This window comes from Ahaetulla prasina, chromosome 8 (genome assembly GCF_028640845.1).
Source record: "Ahaetulla prasina isolate Xishuangbanna chromosome 8, ASM2864084v1, whole genome shotgun sequence".
NCBI lineage: Eukaryota > Metazoa > Chordata > Lepidosauria > Squamata > Colubridae > Ahaetulla > Ahaetulla prasina.
Window position 1 is genome coordinate 9,562,015 of NC_080546.1, and position 16,379 is coordinate 9,578,393.

General features: G+C 44.9%; 1 protein-coding gene across 15 annotated transcripts in view; it reads right to left on the reverse strand.

Annotated features, from left to right (window-relative positions):
- The window catches only part of RUFY3 (RUN and FYVE domain containing 3), a 94,191-nt gene that overhangs the window by 10,800 nt on the left and 67,012 nt on the right, over positions 1-16,379 (reverse strand). For 6 of the 15 annotated variants that reach the window (XM_058192191.1, XM_058192190.1, XM_058192188.1 and 3 more), the window contains 3 exons: positions 15,755-15,922; positions 9,625-9,722; positions 2,320-2,439 (listed from right to left, as the gene is read on the reverse strand). In XM_058192191.1, coding sequence (XP_058048174.1) covers positions 2,320-2,439; positions 9,625-9,722; positions 15,755-15,922 — 386 coding nt within the window. Of the gene's footprint in view, positions 1-28; positions 1,123-2,289; positions 2,480-7,753; positions 8,313-9,624; positions 9,723-15,754; positions 15,923-16,379 lie in introns of those variants that run through there. The other 9 variants (XM_058192199.1, XM_058192200.1, XM_058192201.1 and 6 more) reach the window with 6 other exon arrangements.

Below are 16,379 nucleotides of genomic sequence, written 5' to 3' on the forward strand. Positions count from 1 at the left end.
TGAAGCAACAAAAGGAGGAGAAAATGTGTTAAATATAACATGCACGCACACACGCACACACCCCCCCCAAAAGTAAATTGGTTCCCACCCTTTCCTTTTAGAACTACCGTATTTTTCAGAGTATAAGATGCACCTTTTTTCTCCAAAAAAGAGGGTAAAAATCTCGGTACATCTTATACTCTGAATGCAACCCCGCCCAGCTTCTCAAACAGAGGCTGAAAAAAAGCACAGAAACAAAGCTTCAGAAAAAAAGCCTCCAAACAGAGCTTCAGAAAAGAAGCCTCCAAACAGAGCTTCAGAAAAAAAAAGCCTCCAAACAGAGCTTCAGAGGCTTTTTTTTCTGAAGCTGTTTCGGAGGCTTTCAGAGGCATTAAAAAAAGTTTTTTTCTGAAACTGAGTTTCAGATGTTTCAGAGGCAGAAAGAAAAGCAAAAAAAAGGCAAGGCACAGAGTTCACAACCAAGGAACCTGTTGCTAAAATTCACCTCTGGAAACAGCTGATTGGGGGTATTCCAGGAGGCCGATCCACCTGCCAATCAGCTTTTTTCTTATTTTCTTCCCCAAAAACTAAGGTGCGTCTTATACTGCGGTGTATCTTATACTCCGAAAAATACAGTATCTTTTTTAAAAAACGACAATTTTAATTTGAGCAACAGCAGAAGAGTAATTGAACAATGCCAGTACACAACCACTAAGTTTTAAAATCCATGTTGTTGTCCATTTGACTTTATATCATCTCTCTGCTATTTGTTAATGACCGTATGGCTTTTTTGTAGGCTTTCAGTCAAACTAAAATAGACATGATGAATCATGTTTTAAGGCAGGGGTTTCCAACCTGGGCAGCTTTAAGACTTGCGGATTTCAACTCCCAGAATTTTCATCAGGCTTCTGCCTATTTTGGGGAGCAGTTTTAAAACCTAAGGACCCCAACCTCCAAAATGCAAAAGCCCAAGTTAGTTCTGGAAAAGCGATATAGGGTTTATGGATTAAGCATGATTCAGCATGGAGCTATTCCACTCCCATCTTCCACAAAATACAGTTATACTAATTGTCTTAGATAGAAATCCAACATACAATCTGCTTACTTGAGAATTAACCCCATTGATTTCGTCGAAGCCCAATGCTGGTACACTGATAAAGGACTGTAATTATAAAATTCTGCAAGTTCATATTTAACTTCTGCTGTGGATTTATTTTGCAGAGTGCCACTGTACTAAATTTCATTCAACTGTATGTATTAGTTCATTTATTTCAGTTTAATAATATTTGTTTTCAGTTTGCATGGTAAACCACCCAGCAGCAGATTGCGATATTCAATTTATATAGGCCTTGAAACAAATAAAAGCATTTAAAAATATTATCTTGAAGTACGCAGGATCGCTTTTTTCCCCTGTAATCCCTTGCATCGGAGTGGAATTGGGGCAACCGAATGGAGCACGAGTATTTACTGGCTGGATGCCCTTCCTGACACCTATGCAGAGTTCGCAGCAGACAATAACTAACTGAGCCCAAAGACAGAGATATCAGCCGCTACATAGGGTCGAACTCACAACCTCCTGATTGTGAGGTGAGAACTCCACCTCTAGGCCACCATGCCGCTCTGTGCAGGATCACTTTTAATGAGACGTAACTACACCCCAAAAGTATGATCTGTATGCTTAATTTATTTCCATTTCTTTTTTATTCTGATGAGTCCTCCAACATTCCCCATCTTTGTCCAACCATGTCAAACAGTGACACCCAGTGGGATCCTGAGTCCTCTATGAGCTTGGTGGTTTGCTTATAGACGTTTCATCACCAAACTAGGTAATTTCAACAGTGCTTGGAGTGGGGGTTTGTTTCCTATTTATATACAATAGCTTGCCCTGCCAGTGTTGATTGGTATATGGTTTCTCCTTGGTATTTCCTGGATTTGAGTCAAGCTCAAAGAGCACCTAGTCCAGGGGTCGGCAATCTTAAACACTCAAGAGCCACAAAGGTTCTAACTGGAGGCCCCCGTTCAATTCTGGAGCCGACCAGAAGTCTGGTTCCCCCATCATAATCTCCCTCCTAGCGCCGTGTCCTTTTTCCTCTGCTGACCGGAAGTCCGGTTCCCCAACCATAGAGTCTCCTCCTAGCATGGCATCCTTTTTCCTCTACCTGTCCTAACCAAAAGTCCTATCAATTGTGGAGCCAACCAGCAACAGGGAGCCGCAGCAGAGGGATGAGAGAGCCACACATGCGGCTCCAGAGCCGCGGGTTGCCGACTGGTGACCATCCAGACGGAAAACTCCCACCAACTAAAAGATACCCAGAGGAAGGGAAACGGATCTCTCTTCACCGCTGCTTTGTAAGTTGTTCCACTTCGACTTGAAGGCTGTCGATCTTGTCCCCAAATTCCGCCTTGAAGAGCCGATTGTCCTCCTGCAGAGACTGGCACTCCCGCTCGGACAGCTGCAATCTGGGTATGAGCCATATGAACTTGTGATAAAAAACAAAAGCTATGGTAGGGGGGAAAGACCAAATTGAAACCATAAATAAAAGGAAAGGGCAGAATGAGCGATGGAGGGATGAACGTGGGAACGAGAAGGAGGGCGGGGACGAGAAACGAAATCCAACGAAGGACTGAAAAAATAAAATTAAAAAATGGCTGAGGTGAACCAGGCAGAAGGAGCGTGTCTCTTTTCCATTTTTTTTTATTCTATTACTACAGTTTACAGTCATTAGATGATAAACATAAAACAACACTTTTATTTATCCATAGTCAAAGCAAATCTCAAGTTACAGGGTAATGTGAAAAGGTCTCTGTGGGTTCTTCGTTACGTTACACTGCAGCTTTATTATACAACTGGAACTTGCGTCAAGGGGTACCTAGGTTATTAGTGCATTTGTCTAGCCTCATTCACAACTGTTACATCAGGGGAAGCACGCGAGGGTCCCAGTTCGAAGGCAAAGTTGTGGGCTGTTCGTTTAGGGTTCCCAGACTATTTCGGGGCTGCTCAACGAGAAGAAAGGGGGCAAAGGATACTATCACAACACACAAACTGATTTTTGGCTACTTGAAATCCACCAACCGGGGGGCGGGGGGGGGGGCGCAAATACTTAGGGTGAAGGCTTCACTGGAGGGTGGTCAGGTCGAACGAATCGTTCTTCCAAAATAAGAAAGACGCCTGCCTTTCCGCTTCTGAAACAGGCTCAAGAATTCAGTCGGCCAAGTGGCACCATCGGCAAAGTAGGACATTCCAAATACTCAAAAGGGGATTCTTAGGAGCTAATATCTGGGTGGAAAACAGAGAGATCCGTTCCAGGTGGGCCACCTGTACGTTCAAACTGACCTTTTATTAATGGCCGGTTGGCCGCTGCAGAGGAACTTGAGGCATCGGTTGCAGGGGTGGGATTCAGCCGGTTCGCGTGAACCGGATGCTAATTTTACATCTGGTTCGCCAAACCGGTAGTTGCAAGGACTGACAGACTTCGCCCACCCCTCCCAGGAGCCTGCATGTGGCCTGTTTTGGATACTAGGTAAGTGCAGGGCCCGTGCGGAGGCTCTGGGAGGGCAAAAAACGGGCCTCCTGGAAGTACCGGAAGTCCAGAAATGGGCCTGTTTCCGGCCTCTGGAGGGCCTCCGGAGCCCGGGGCGGCCGTTTTTGCCCTCTCGGAGGCTCGACAAAAGCCTCCAGAGCCTGAGGAGGGTGAAAAATGGGTCTACTGGAAGTACCGAAAGTCCGGAAACAAGCCCATTTCCAGCCTCCAGAGGAACTCTGGAGCCTGGAGAAGGCTGTTTTCACCCTCCCGGAGGCTCAAGGAAAGGCTACGGAGCCTGGAGAGGGTGAAAACGCCCCACCCCTAACGTGGTGCAGGAGGCCGAGTAGGCCACGCCCCCAAGCAACCGGCCAGAGAACCAGTTGCTAAAATTTTTCAGTCCCACCCCTGAACGGTTTTGGGGGGGGGGGAGGAAGGTAAAGAGGTGCCCATCAAAGCTCAACCTTTGTCACAAGGGCGAGGCGCACCAGTGGGACAATTTCTACCCTCGAGAAATTCCGCGAAGACGACCTTCTCTGCTCACCCTGGAATTGGATCAGGACCTGAGGCCCGTGTGAGGAACGTCTCTCACACGGTGAGTTGAAGAACCACCACCTAATTCCCAATCGGCTGCGAAAGACGGAGGAAAATGGCCTACACAAACGAGGGCAGGCGGCCTCTTTTACGGAGCAGAGAGGAGAAAAGAGATACAGGAGGACGTTGTCTGTCTAAGGCCTGTTCTTGCAACGTAGCAATGGCTGAAATTGTGCAGGGAATAGCTTTCTTCAATAGCATTCGCTTATCCGAAATTGTTGGGAGATGTTTTATCAGTTAAGTCAGGGGTCTGCAAACTTGGCTCTTTTAAGACTTGTGGACTTCAACTCCCAGAGTTCTCTGGGAGTTGAAGTCCACAAGTCTTAAAAGAGCCAAGTTTGCAGACCCCTGACTTAAGTTGGTTTCAGTTCTGCCTGTTGGGTGAAGCCTGACAGCTGGACAAACAGAAGCCTAATTTTTCAAGGATTGTTGCATTTGCTCCTGGGAGCAAAGAATGACTTCAAAGAATATTTTAAATAAATGGGTCAGTGTCTCAAAGTCCAGAAATGGACTTTGGTGCTTTTTCCCCCCCAAGAGGTTACTGGACTTTCTGATTTTTCTTTGAAGACGTTTCGCTTCTCATCCAAGAAGCTTCTTCGGATCTAACCGGACGGTGGGGAACGGAAGGAATTATACTCCTTCCAGACAGCTGGTCCTTTGCATCGTTTTAGAGAGTCATTGAGGCCACTTGGAAGTTTAACTGTGTCCTCCAAGTGGCCCCAATGACTCTTACAGAGAGTGCTAATGACCAGCTGTCTGCAAGGAATATAAATCCTTCCATTCCCTGCCCATTCAGTCAGAACTGAAGAAGCTTCTGGGAGGAGAAGAGAAACGTCTTCAAAGAAAAAACCAGAAAGTCCAGTTGCCTCTTGAAAAAGCACCTTTGGGACAACCAGGACCTGGATGACTGAGAATCACCATAGACAAATGGGTCTGTCGATAAAAAATATGAAACGGTCTACTTATGTAATTGGCTTGGCTAATCTTGAAAATCTTAGGAGATCTGCTTATCACATGGACGGAAAACTACCAGAAGTTATCAGGGTTATAAGCTTCCAGGTTATAAACATTCCAGAAGAAGTTAAATGAAAACTGCTATCATCCTACCGGTATTGCCAAAACAGTGGGTCATGATTGTGAAGTCAATCAGAATTGACTTTTATTAAAAGGAAACTTTTACTTACCCTATTTGGGAACAGTTGATTTCCCTTCTCTTGCAAAATTTGGAGGGCGCTTCTCTACCCCCTAAGTTTTCTTAACTGGTGATTTATTAACCAGAAGACACGGCCAATGGTTTTATGAAAAGTCAAATTAGAATCCTAGGACATTCTCACAACCTGAACGATATCCCATTGAAGAGATTGTAATGAAAACACTAGTACGTTTGGATAGGATTTGAACATGCCATCCCCAAATCAAATTTCCCCCCCCCCCCAAGGTTTCAGAAAAATGAATGAACGAATGAATAAATCTGACGGGTATTGTCAGACGGATTTATAAGCTATGAAGCGAATCAGATTTTACAATCAGGCTATTATTTTTGTTTTTGTTGTTGTTGTTCCCATCTTTTTTTTTTGTAAGTTCCCATTTTTCTGGACCAAGCAAAGGGGATTTATATAGGATGAAACTATTTCAAGCCAATGGGAACTTAGAAGAAGAGATCTTTTATCTCTCACTAGCACACACACCCATTAAATAGGGAAGTGTGCTAGGTTTTACACTTCCCCAAATCCTCAATCAATACAGCCCCAAAGGATTTCCTGGGAAAGCTGGAAAAACATGGGAAGGGCACTTGGTTGAAGGATAACTATTAAAGAAGGGGGAGAAAAATAGTATGGATAGTTTGAGAAATGTTGATAATTCTCCACACACTCTCTTACAATCAGATTTCATCAGGAAAAGAAAAGAAAAATACACTGTTGAGTTACAGCATGGTGCTTTTCTAGACTTTCTAAGGCTTAGATGCTCTTTCGCTACAATTCCTAGCAAATCCCTTGTTTGATTAAGATCACTCCGAATCAGATGTTAATAGCGGCCAGAGATAGCCTTAAATGACAGCCGAAATTACTTTTCACTGTAGTTCCTTTTAGTCAAAGAGTGATCCGCAATAAAACACTACCGGTTCTGTTTATCCTTTATATATATATATAAAGGATAAACAGAACCAGTAGTGTTTTATTGCGGATCACTCTTTGACATATATATATATATGTAGGTGTTTGGTTATTCGGGTTTTCTCCCGCGTAAAATTGGAAGTGTCTTGGCAACGTTTCGACAAAATCCCATTCGTCATCTTCAGGCTAGGTGTTCACAGCTTCGTGTTTCTAGGAGAAATGCGTGATCGCAGCTGTTTCTTCCTTTTAACTGCTAGTGGGGTTTTGAACTGATTGGTTGGGAGCTTGGCTGTGTTCTGATTGGGTGGAGGTGTGTTCTGATTGGTTGGGGGTTTGGCTATGCTCTAATTGGATGGTGGGGTTGGCTGTGCTCTGATTGGATGGGGGTGTGTCCTGTTTGGGGGGTGGGCTTGGTTGTGCTCAGGTTGGTCTGAGATGCAAGGGGATTTGAGTTGGTGAGCTGCATTGCTGTTGTTTGGCTTCTGAAGTGTTCTTATGTGAGCAAATACATAAGAACAAAGCCAAAGCCTGAAGATGATGAGTGAGATCTCATCAAAATGTCGCCTAAACACTTCCAATCCTACATGGGAAAAGACCCGAACATACCAAAACCTGCATATATATAATGATTCAGTCTTTTCTAAAAGAGCAAGAAAAGGCAAGACACACGTATTATAAAAGTCAACCAGGAAATGAGGATCACTATATTTTTAGGGAGAAAAGGCAGAGGTAGAAGTCAATGCAGAGGGAAAGAAGGGCTTTTACCAATTTAAAAAATAGCTAACAGCTAAGATTTTGCATCCATGTCACCTAATGGGGGATGAATGAATCATTTCCCCCGTTATGAAAGTGGCCTGCCTTAGGCCTGTTATTTTAGCTCATCCTCGGATTGCTGGGGGAAAAAAAAATCTGGTTACAACTCTTGAGCAATGAAAATTGGCTGTGATTTGTATCATCTGAACTCGGGGGGGAGTGGGGGGAGAGAGTGTCTTCTGAATTATTCCTTAAATACCCATCCGCCCACAGCTGCGTCGAACAAAAAGGGTTATGGTCGTTGGGATGGATCGGCAGGTAGCCTTAAAAAGGAAACTGTCGCAAAAGAGAGAGTGGGACGAGGGAATCGTTCTCAACTGCAAGCCGAGCCAAAAAAAAAAACGGGCAAGCAACAAAGAGCCCAGATGGACTTGACTCCATCTCTCCAGTTCTCTCCAATCGTTTTCATCCGGCTTCAGCTGGAAGGATTTTATTCCTGGGGAATGGGAATATCCCCCTTACGGGAAGGTGCTTTGCAGCTCCCCCCCACTCCCCGACCTTTCAAATCAATTTCAATTTACAAAACACCCCGAGCCAACTAAGGCTCAGGTAGAAAATTTCGCAGTGCGGATAAGTTGTTGGTTAATAACGGCCAAATGTTCCAGAAAAAAAAAGCATCTAATCCTGGTGTGTGTCTGTCCCGCTTAGGATCAAGTGGGGGACACCACACCTACAAAAATCGTGGTTTCCTGCAGGCTCCCAAACTTCTCTGCCTGTTTTTTCACACATACACACACACACACACACACCATCCATCTACTTCACAATCGGGAAGCCAAGGATTTCTTCCTTTGAAGTTGAACATTTGGGGCGAGGGAGGAACATTGCTATACTTTTCTATATCGTGTTGTAAAGGCTAAAAGAAAAGAAAAGAAGGTCTGGTATACAACTGCATGTACATAGCCACCAATCAGATTTTATCTTATCTTCTTTCTGGAGTACACGCTGATCGAATTGCTCCTATTTTAATAAAGTTTTTAAGCGTTAATGGGGGGGGCGGGCGGGGGAAAGGAAAGCCAGAAGTTAATTTTTCTATTTCTGAATAAAACCTTTCCCCCCCCCCCCCAAAAAAATATCCCATCAAATTCCACGTCAACTTTTTGTGACAACATGTAAATCTGACATCTAAATTCTCGATTTTCGTTTTTGCTCTTCGCTCGTTAACGGAGCCTTTGATGTCAGAGTTGCGACGTGATCGGCTGCCCAAAATTAAAATGTCTAGTGAGGCTTCTGGATTAATTTGTTTGCTGCGCTATTTAAGGTTTTTGCCTGTTTCACCAAATCCTTTTCGCTGTCAAGGAGGGGAAGGAAAGGAAATAAGAATGATAGGTGGAAAATGGGGGTTGGAGTAGAGAAAATACGTAATAAAAAAGAATACCAGTTAATCGAACAGTTATCGGTGGTTATGTACTTTAAATAAGCACAGCTTAAATGTAGTTAACTCTTCATCTTCATTTCGTAAGAAGGCACATTAGCACACATCTCAAATAAAGTTGCGTATTTTCAAAGTCGAAGAGCAATGTATATGTTTCAGAATCCTCTGCAGGTAGTCCTCAACTTACAACCTTTTCTTTTTAGTGACCATTTGAAGTTACAACGGCACTGGAAAAAAAGACTTATGGCCGTTTTTCATACATGACCACTGCAGCATCCCCATGGTCGCATGATCAAAAATCAGATGCTTTGCAACCGGTTCATATTTATGACAGTTGCAAGTGTCACGTGATCTCCTTTGGCCACCTTCTGACAAACAAAGTCCATAGGGAAGCCAGATTCTCTTAACAATTGTGCTACTAATTTAAGCGACTCACTTACCGAATGTGGCAAGAAAAGCCGTAAAACAGGGCAAAATTCACTTAACAAAATTTCTCACTTAGCAACAGAAATTTGGGGCTCAATTGTGGCCGTAAGTAGAGGACTACCTGAACTGTCACATTTTCTCAAATTGCAAGCATTTAATTTATGTGGTCCAACTCAAACCTCTCATTAAGCCACCATGCGATATGCTAGGTGATCTTAGCGTGTCACACAAACCCAACCATCACGGATCGTAAATGATGGTTATGGCTTGCCATAGCGTGTGATGCCAATTATCGGTGGAATATTGAACAAACCCTGTTATGCATCCATTTCATAGCACATTATAGCAACTAGATCTCAGTCTATAAAGAAATGGAGAACATACAATTTACATCCTGACTTTTCCAATTTTCTCTGTTGCTAGAACTTACTGTGCACGTAAGATTTAAGAGGGTACCTATAGAGGGCAGTAGAGAGCTACAAAAACATGCAGCTCTTTGCTGCTCTCTAAAGCAGACGTGGATTGTTGCAGAATCCAAGTGATTTACTTATCTACGCGGTACAACCTTTTTTGTGACTTGGAATTCTGGGAAAAAGCTGGCCCAAAGTTGTATCAGTGCTATTATATAACACGCAGGTCAATATTTCCCATGTTTTCTGCAGCAGCAGACTAATTATAAGATACTTGCAAGAAACAAGTTTAGAAAAGCCAAGTGCTATTTTCATGTAACCGAAGGATGAATGAGAAGATGAATATGAATCACAGTTTTAGCTTGCTCTGGTAAGCCGGTTTCATGTTTTACCTCTGTTCAAGCAGTTTAATGGTAGCGGCCATTTGACTGGTCTTCTCCTCCAAGCGGCTATTCAGTTCACTCTTCTGTTTCATTCCCAGGTCTGAACTCTAAAAAAAACAAAAAACAAAGAAAGCAATAACTATGCTTATTTACCTTTAAAGGTTATGAGATCACATTTAATACATGAGCAACAATCACCATGTGCAGATTATTTGGCACGCATTTATTTTGCAGTGCTGTAGTAGGCCCGTCTCATCTCATTTAATGCCTCAAGATGTAATTGTGAGAGGGATCTTGGAGTCTTAGTGTTGTGACCCAGGTTCCTGGACCCGGACTCCTGGACTCGGATGATTCAGAAAGTGAGGGAGAAGACCTGGCAAGCCCTGCTTCTCTTGGGCCCTCTCCCTCCCTGGCACCCACTCAAAGGGAGGAGGAGGGGCCGGCAAGGCCTGATTCTCTCGAGCCTTCTTCTGATTTGGCAACGCCCCAAGAACAGTTTTGGAGTGATGCAAGACTGCGCAGACGTGACCGGCGCGCGCAGCAGAAGCAGCGTTGGGATAAAGCCAAGGAATGATGGTCATGCAGTGACATCTGCAGAGACTATAAATAGGAGGCGGGACTTCCTGGTTTTTTGTCTTGGACAAAGCAATGAATTTGCGCGGGCAAACTGTATCAATGGAGGGAAGAATATATTCGTGAGTAATTCTGGCCTTATCTATAATTTCCTCGTTATCTCCAGAGACTTGGCAGGCCCGTGGGTAGACGTGGCCAGGACATTTATCTATGTAAATAAAGTAGAAGACGAGGCCTTTGACTGACTCTTTGTTGGGAGTATTGGGGGAGGGAAACAGAACACTTAGTGGACAACCAGCTGAATATGAGCCAGCAATGTGCGGAGGCAGCAAAAAAAAGCCAAAGCAATCCTAAACTGCATTAACAGAGGGATACAATCAAGATCAAGGGAGGTACTAATACCGTTCTATAAAGCCTTAGTAATACCACACATAGAGTACTGCATCCAGTTTTGGTCACCACACTATAAAAAAGATGTTGAGAGTCTAGAAAGAGTACAGAGAAGAGCAAACAGGATGATGAGGGGACTGGAAGCTAAAACAGATGAAGACAGTTGCAGGAACTGGGCATGGCTAGTCTAATGAAGAGAAGAACCAGGGGAGACATGACAGCAGTCTTCCAATTTTTGAGGGGCTGCCATAGAGAGGAAGGGGTTCAAGCTAGTTTCCAAAGCACCTGTAGGCCAGACAAGGAATAATGGATGGAAACTGAACAAGGAGAGAATTCAACCTGGAAATAAGGAGACATTTTCTGACAGTGAGAACAATCAACCAGTGGAACAGAAGTTGCCTTTGGAAGTTGTGGGAGCTTCATCACTTGAGACTTTCAAGAAAAGATTGGACTACCATTTGTCTCCTGCTTGAGGGGGGGGGGTTGGACTAAATGATCTATCTATAAGGTCCCTTTCAATTCTGTTAATCTCTTAATTGGTTTACATGCCCTCTAATTCCCATGCCAACTGGTATGGAAGGCTGGCAAAGGCTAATATAAACATTGGCACTGTGGCAATATGAAGTATGAAATAAAGAAAAGGAGAAAAGACATTTATGAGCCACGGTGGCGCAGGGGTTAGAGTGCAGTACTGCTGGCTACTTCTGCTGACTGCCAGCTGCCTGTAATTTGGCAGTTCGAATCTCACCAGGCTCAAGGTTGACTCAGCCTTCCATCCTTCCGAGGTGGGTAAAAAGAGGACCCAGATTGTTGGGGGCAATAAGCTGACTCTGTAAACCGCTTAGAGAGGGCTGCAAAGCACTATGAAGCAGTATATAAGACTAAGTGCTATTGCTATTCTGAAAAAGGTTGACTCAGCCTTCCATCCTTTATAAGGTAGGTAAAATGAGGACCCAGATTGTTGGGGGGGCAATAAGTTGACTTTGTAAAAATATACAAATAGAATGAGACTATTGCCTTATACACTGTAAGCCGCCCTGAGTCTTCGGAGAAGGGCGGGGTATAAATGTAAACAAAAAAAAACAAAACTATTTAAAATCACATAAGGTAGAGGAATAGGGCAGCCATTGCAGCCTCGTTTATACTGTACATAAAACACACATGCTTGCAAATTGCTGGCTTACCTAAGCAACAATTAATTAGATTTATACAGACGGTGAATCATTATTTTTCCTTTAGACGTTGTAAACATTCCAGTGGCTGTTCAAAACTAACTTCTCTTGTCCAGAGAATTACAAGAATTTCTTTCAACCAGTGTTTTCGCTCTTAGCAGGTTTAGGGTGGGTGGACTTCAACTCCAGAATTTCCAGGTCAGCGATGCTGGCTGGGGAATTCTGGGAGTTAAAGACCATACATTTTAAAGTTGCTGAGGTTGAGAAACATTGCTTTAGAATAGAACAGAACAGAATAACAGAGTTGGAAGGGACCTTGAAGGTCTTCTAATCCAACCCCCTGGTTAGGCAGGAAACACCACTTCAGACAAATGGTTATCCAACATCTTCTTAAAAATTTCCAGTGTTGGAGCATTCACAACTTCTGCAGGCAAGTTGTTCCACCGATTAATGGTTCTCACTGTCAGGAAATTTCTCCTTAGTTCTAAGTTCCTTCTCTCCTTGATTAGTTTCCACCCATTGCTTCTTGTTCTACCCTCAGGTGCTTTGGAGAATAGTTTGACTCCCTCTTCTTTGTGGCAGCCCCTGAGATATTGGAAGACTGCTATCATGTCTCCCCTAGTCCTTCTTTTCATTAAATTAGACATACCCAGTTCCTGCAACCATTCTTTATATGTTCTAGCCTCCAGTCTCCTAATCATCGTTGTTGCTCTTCTCTGCCCTTTTTCTAGAGTCTCAACATCTTTTTTACATCGTGGCAACCAAAACTGGAATGCAGTATTCCAAGTGTGGCCTTAAAGATAAAGGTAAAGGTAAAGGTTCCCCTCGCACATACGTGCTCGTCGTTACCAACTCTAGGGGGCGATGCTCATCTCCGTTTCAAAGCCAAGGAGCCAGCGCTGTCCGAAGACGTCTCTGTGGTCATGTGGCGGGCATGACTCAATGCCAAAGGCGCACAGAACGCTGTTACCTTCCCACCAAAGGTGGTCCCTGTTTTTTCTACTTGCATTTTTACGTGCTTTCGAAACTGCTAGGTTGGCAGAAGCTGGGACAAGTAACGGGAGCTCACTCCGTTACACGGCAGCACTAGGGATTCTAACCGCTGAGCTGCCAACCTTTCGATCGACAAGCTCAACGTCCTAGCCCCTGAGCCACCACGTCCCTAGCGCCCTTACCAAGGCCTTATAAAGTGGTATTAACACTTCACGTGATCTTGATTCTATCCTTCTGTTTATGCAGCCCAGAACTGTGTTGGCTTTTTTGGCAGCTGCTGCACATGACTGGCTCATATTTAAGTGATTCTCCACTAGGACTCCAAGATCCCTTTCACAGTTACTACTTTAGATCAGGAGCGTGAAACCCTATCGCATCGCAGGGCCCTGCTTTAGATCATGAAAACCAGTCAAACCTTTAACATGACCGAATATTATTTTGCAAAATGGGCCATTAGTAATATCGGTTTCAGATGACAGAAGGAAACAATCGAATACGCCTATCCCAATTTTTCTTTCTTTGCAAGGGAGACAGCTTGCAAACTCTCTTGGTCTCAACCCAGGATTAAGGGCAGGGGTGATATTCACTCACCTTCCCTACCGGTTCGCAAAAGTGAGCAACCGTCCATGCATGCGCCCAGCCTTCCGCAGATGTGCTTTGCTGGTGCGCACGCCTTCCGCGCACGCGCCCAGCCTGAAAAACATGCCTAAATGGGACGGCGTAGAGCCAGGGTGGATGGGCATGCCCACTCATGATTTCTGCTACCGGTTCGGATGAACTGGTTCAAACTGGCTGAAGACCATCTCTAATTAAGGTGATATTTCAGGAGTGAAATCCAGCAGGTTCTGACAGGTTCTGGAGAACTGGTAGCGGAAATTTTGAGTAGTTCGGAGAACCGGCAAATACCACCTCTGCCTGGTCCCAGAGTGGGGTGGGAATGGGGATTTTGCAACATCCTTCCCCGGCCACGCCCACCAAGCCACACCACGCCCACCAAGCCACGCCCGCAGAACCAGTAGTAAAAAAAAAATTGGATATCGCCGCTGGACGCTGCAATTGTCATAAATAGGCCAAGCATCCAAATTTTGTTCACATGACTGTGGGGATGCTGCAACGGTCGTAAGTGTGAAAAAGGGCCGTAAGTCAGTTTTTCCAGTGCCGTTATAACTTTAAATGGCCACTAAATCAATGGTTCTGAGTCCCAAACAGGACTAGTTGTTTTGATATTTAAAAGGAGCTTGTAATGACGTGTTTTAATTGTGCAAACACCATCTTATTGCAGTTTTCATTCCTTTCCCTAAAGGTAGCCTATTCCAAAACCTTTAAACCAGGGGTGAAACCCAGCAGGTTCGGACAAGTTCTGAAGAACCCGTAGCGGAAATTTTGAGCCATTCGGAGAACCGGCAAATACCACCTCTGGCTGGCCCCCGAGCGGGGTGGGAATGGGGATTTTCCAGTATCCTTCCCCTGGAGTGGGGTGGGAATGGGGATTTTGCAATATCCTTCCCTTGCCACGCCCGCCACGCCACACCACACCACGGTCACAGAACCAGTAGTAAAAAAAATTGGATTTCACCGCTGGGGTGTTTACTTCATGTTTAGACCAGCCCTGTGTGGAGAAACGGCAGAAATTCTCCTGTATCTAAGGACCCGTCCAGGATTAGACTGGCTTATATTCTTTAATCACGTCAACCAAGAGAAAGGAGTAAAGAATCGTAATGTCGTGGCCAGCTTTGTAACTAAGCCCTCTTATGCTCCCGTGTCCCAAACCCTCCATTTCTCCCAAAGGAAAGCGAAGAAGTCGAGACAGGGCCCTGCAATTAACCTGTTCTGTCCCCCTCGCCTCCGTCCGAGCGATGGCTTAATTAGCCGGCACTATCAGCTCTGGCAGCAAACTAGCGAGCATCTGCCGAGTTATCCCATATAACACCAATCCTGCGCAGACTGCACTGGCTGCCTGTGGTCTTCCGGGTGCACTTCAAGGTGTTGGTTACCACCTTTAAAGCGCTCCATGGCTTAGGACCGGGTTACTTACGGGACCGCCTACTGCCACCGTTGGCCTCCCACCGACCCGTGCGCTCTCACAGAGAGGGACTCCTCTGGGTGCCGTCAGCCAAGCAATGTCGGCTGGCGGCCCCCAAGGAAGGGCCTTCTCTGTGGGGGCTCCTACCCTATGGAACGAGCTTCCCCCCTGGACTTCGCCAACTTCCGGACCTTCGGACCTTTCACCGCGAGCTTAAGACCTATTTATTTATCCGCGCGGGACTGGCATAGAATTTTAGTTGTTTTTAGGGTTTTAAATTTTTAAATTAGGTTTTGGGATTTTAAAAGTATTTTTTAGATTGGGCTAATTTAAATAAGTTTTTTAATTAATATTTTATTCTACTGTATGTATTTGATTGTTGTTTTTATTTTGCCTGTTCACCGCCCTGAGTCCTTCGGGAGAAGGGTGGTATAAAAATTAAAATATTATTATTATTATTATTATTATTATTATTATTATTATTATTATTATTATTATTATTATTATTATTATTATTATTATTATTATTATTATGTGTCTCTGTTATCTCCCTTGATGCCGATGAGTCAAGAAACAGTACTTCAGCTCTAGTCAAGCAGTTGATTTGTCTGCTACGAAGAGGCATAGCAGCCCTTGCTGCTTTTCTATCCTGTGGGGTGGGGCTCCATGACTCAGCACTTCCTAGGCCTGCCCCACCCTTGTTTCTGTTGTTCCCGCCTCTCCTGCCTACGAAACCTAGGGTCTAGCCAGGCCTGATTGCCATCAGCTGGGTCTGGAGGCGTGGCCTGGTGAGGGAAAGAGTCAGGGGACGGTGGCCTCGTTATCTCCTCCACCTGGCCTGCCTCTGGCTCCTGGAGCTGAGCCAGGGAAGCCGGTGCTCCCGAGGTAAGTCCTGATGGCCCTTCCCCCTCACTTTCCAAGTCACTTTCTGGCAGGGGGCCTGGCTCGGGGGGTGCAGACACAACATAACCCATTCCTGCTGATTTACCTGCAGCTTGAAAGAAAGTTCAAGTTTTAGGGCCCTGAGATCATCCAGCTGTTGCCTGAGCACCACAAGGGCATCCTGCTTCTCGCAAACATCTTTTTCCAGCATCTTCATGGCCAGCTCCATCTCTTGTCTCATTCCGATCTGCATTTCAAGCTCTTTTTCCACATCCTAAAAGCAGGCACGCACATACGCACATTACAGGCGAGGGCCTGAAGATCTGAAAGGCTCTTTCCCCCACAGTTAAGAAATCACTACAATTCAAGAAATGGTAGCAACGGGGGAAGCGTGAACTTTGATGAATTCTCCACGCTGAGTCTAGGACAGCGGTCACCAACCGGTGGTCCGTGGACCACTGGTGGTCCGTGAGAAAATTTTGGTGGTCCGCAGAAAAATTATTTGCATTTTTTTTATATTGCACTAAATCAGGGGTCCTCAAACTACGGCCCCTGGGACGAAAACGTGCAATGAATGTGTGTGTTGCTGCAGAGAGTCTCCCCCTTCGAGATCTTTTTTTGTGGGTCAGAGGAGGGCAGAAATTCCGACTTGGGGTCTGCTTCAGCCTCCTGGTGTGGGGCTTTGGGCGAAGGCTGGAGGGAAGGGCTGCTGGTGGCAAAGAGCCGGAGGG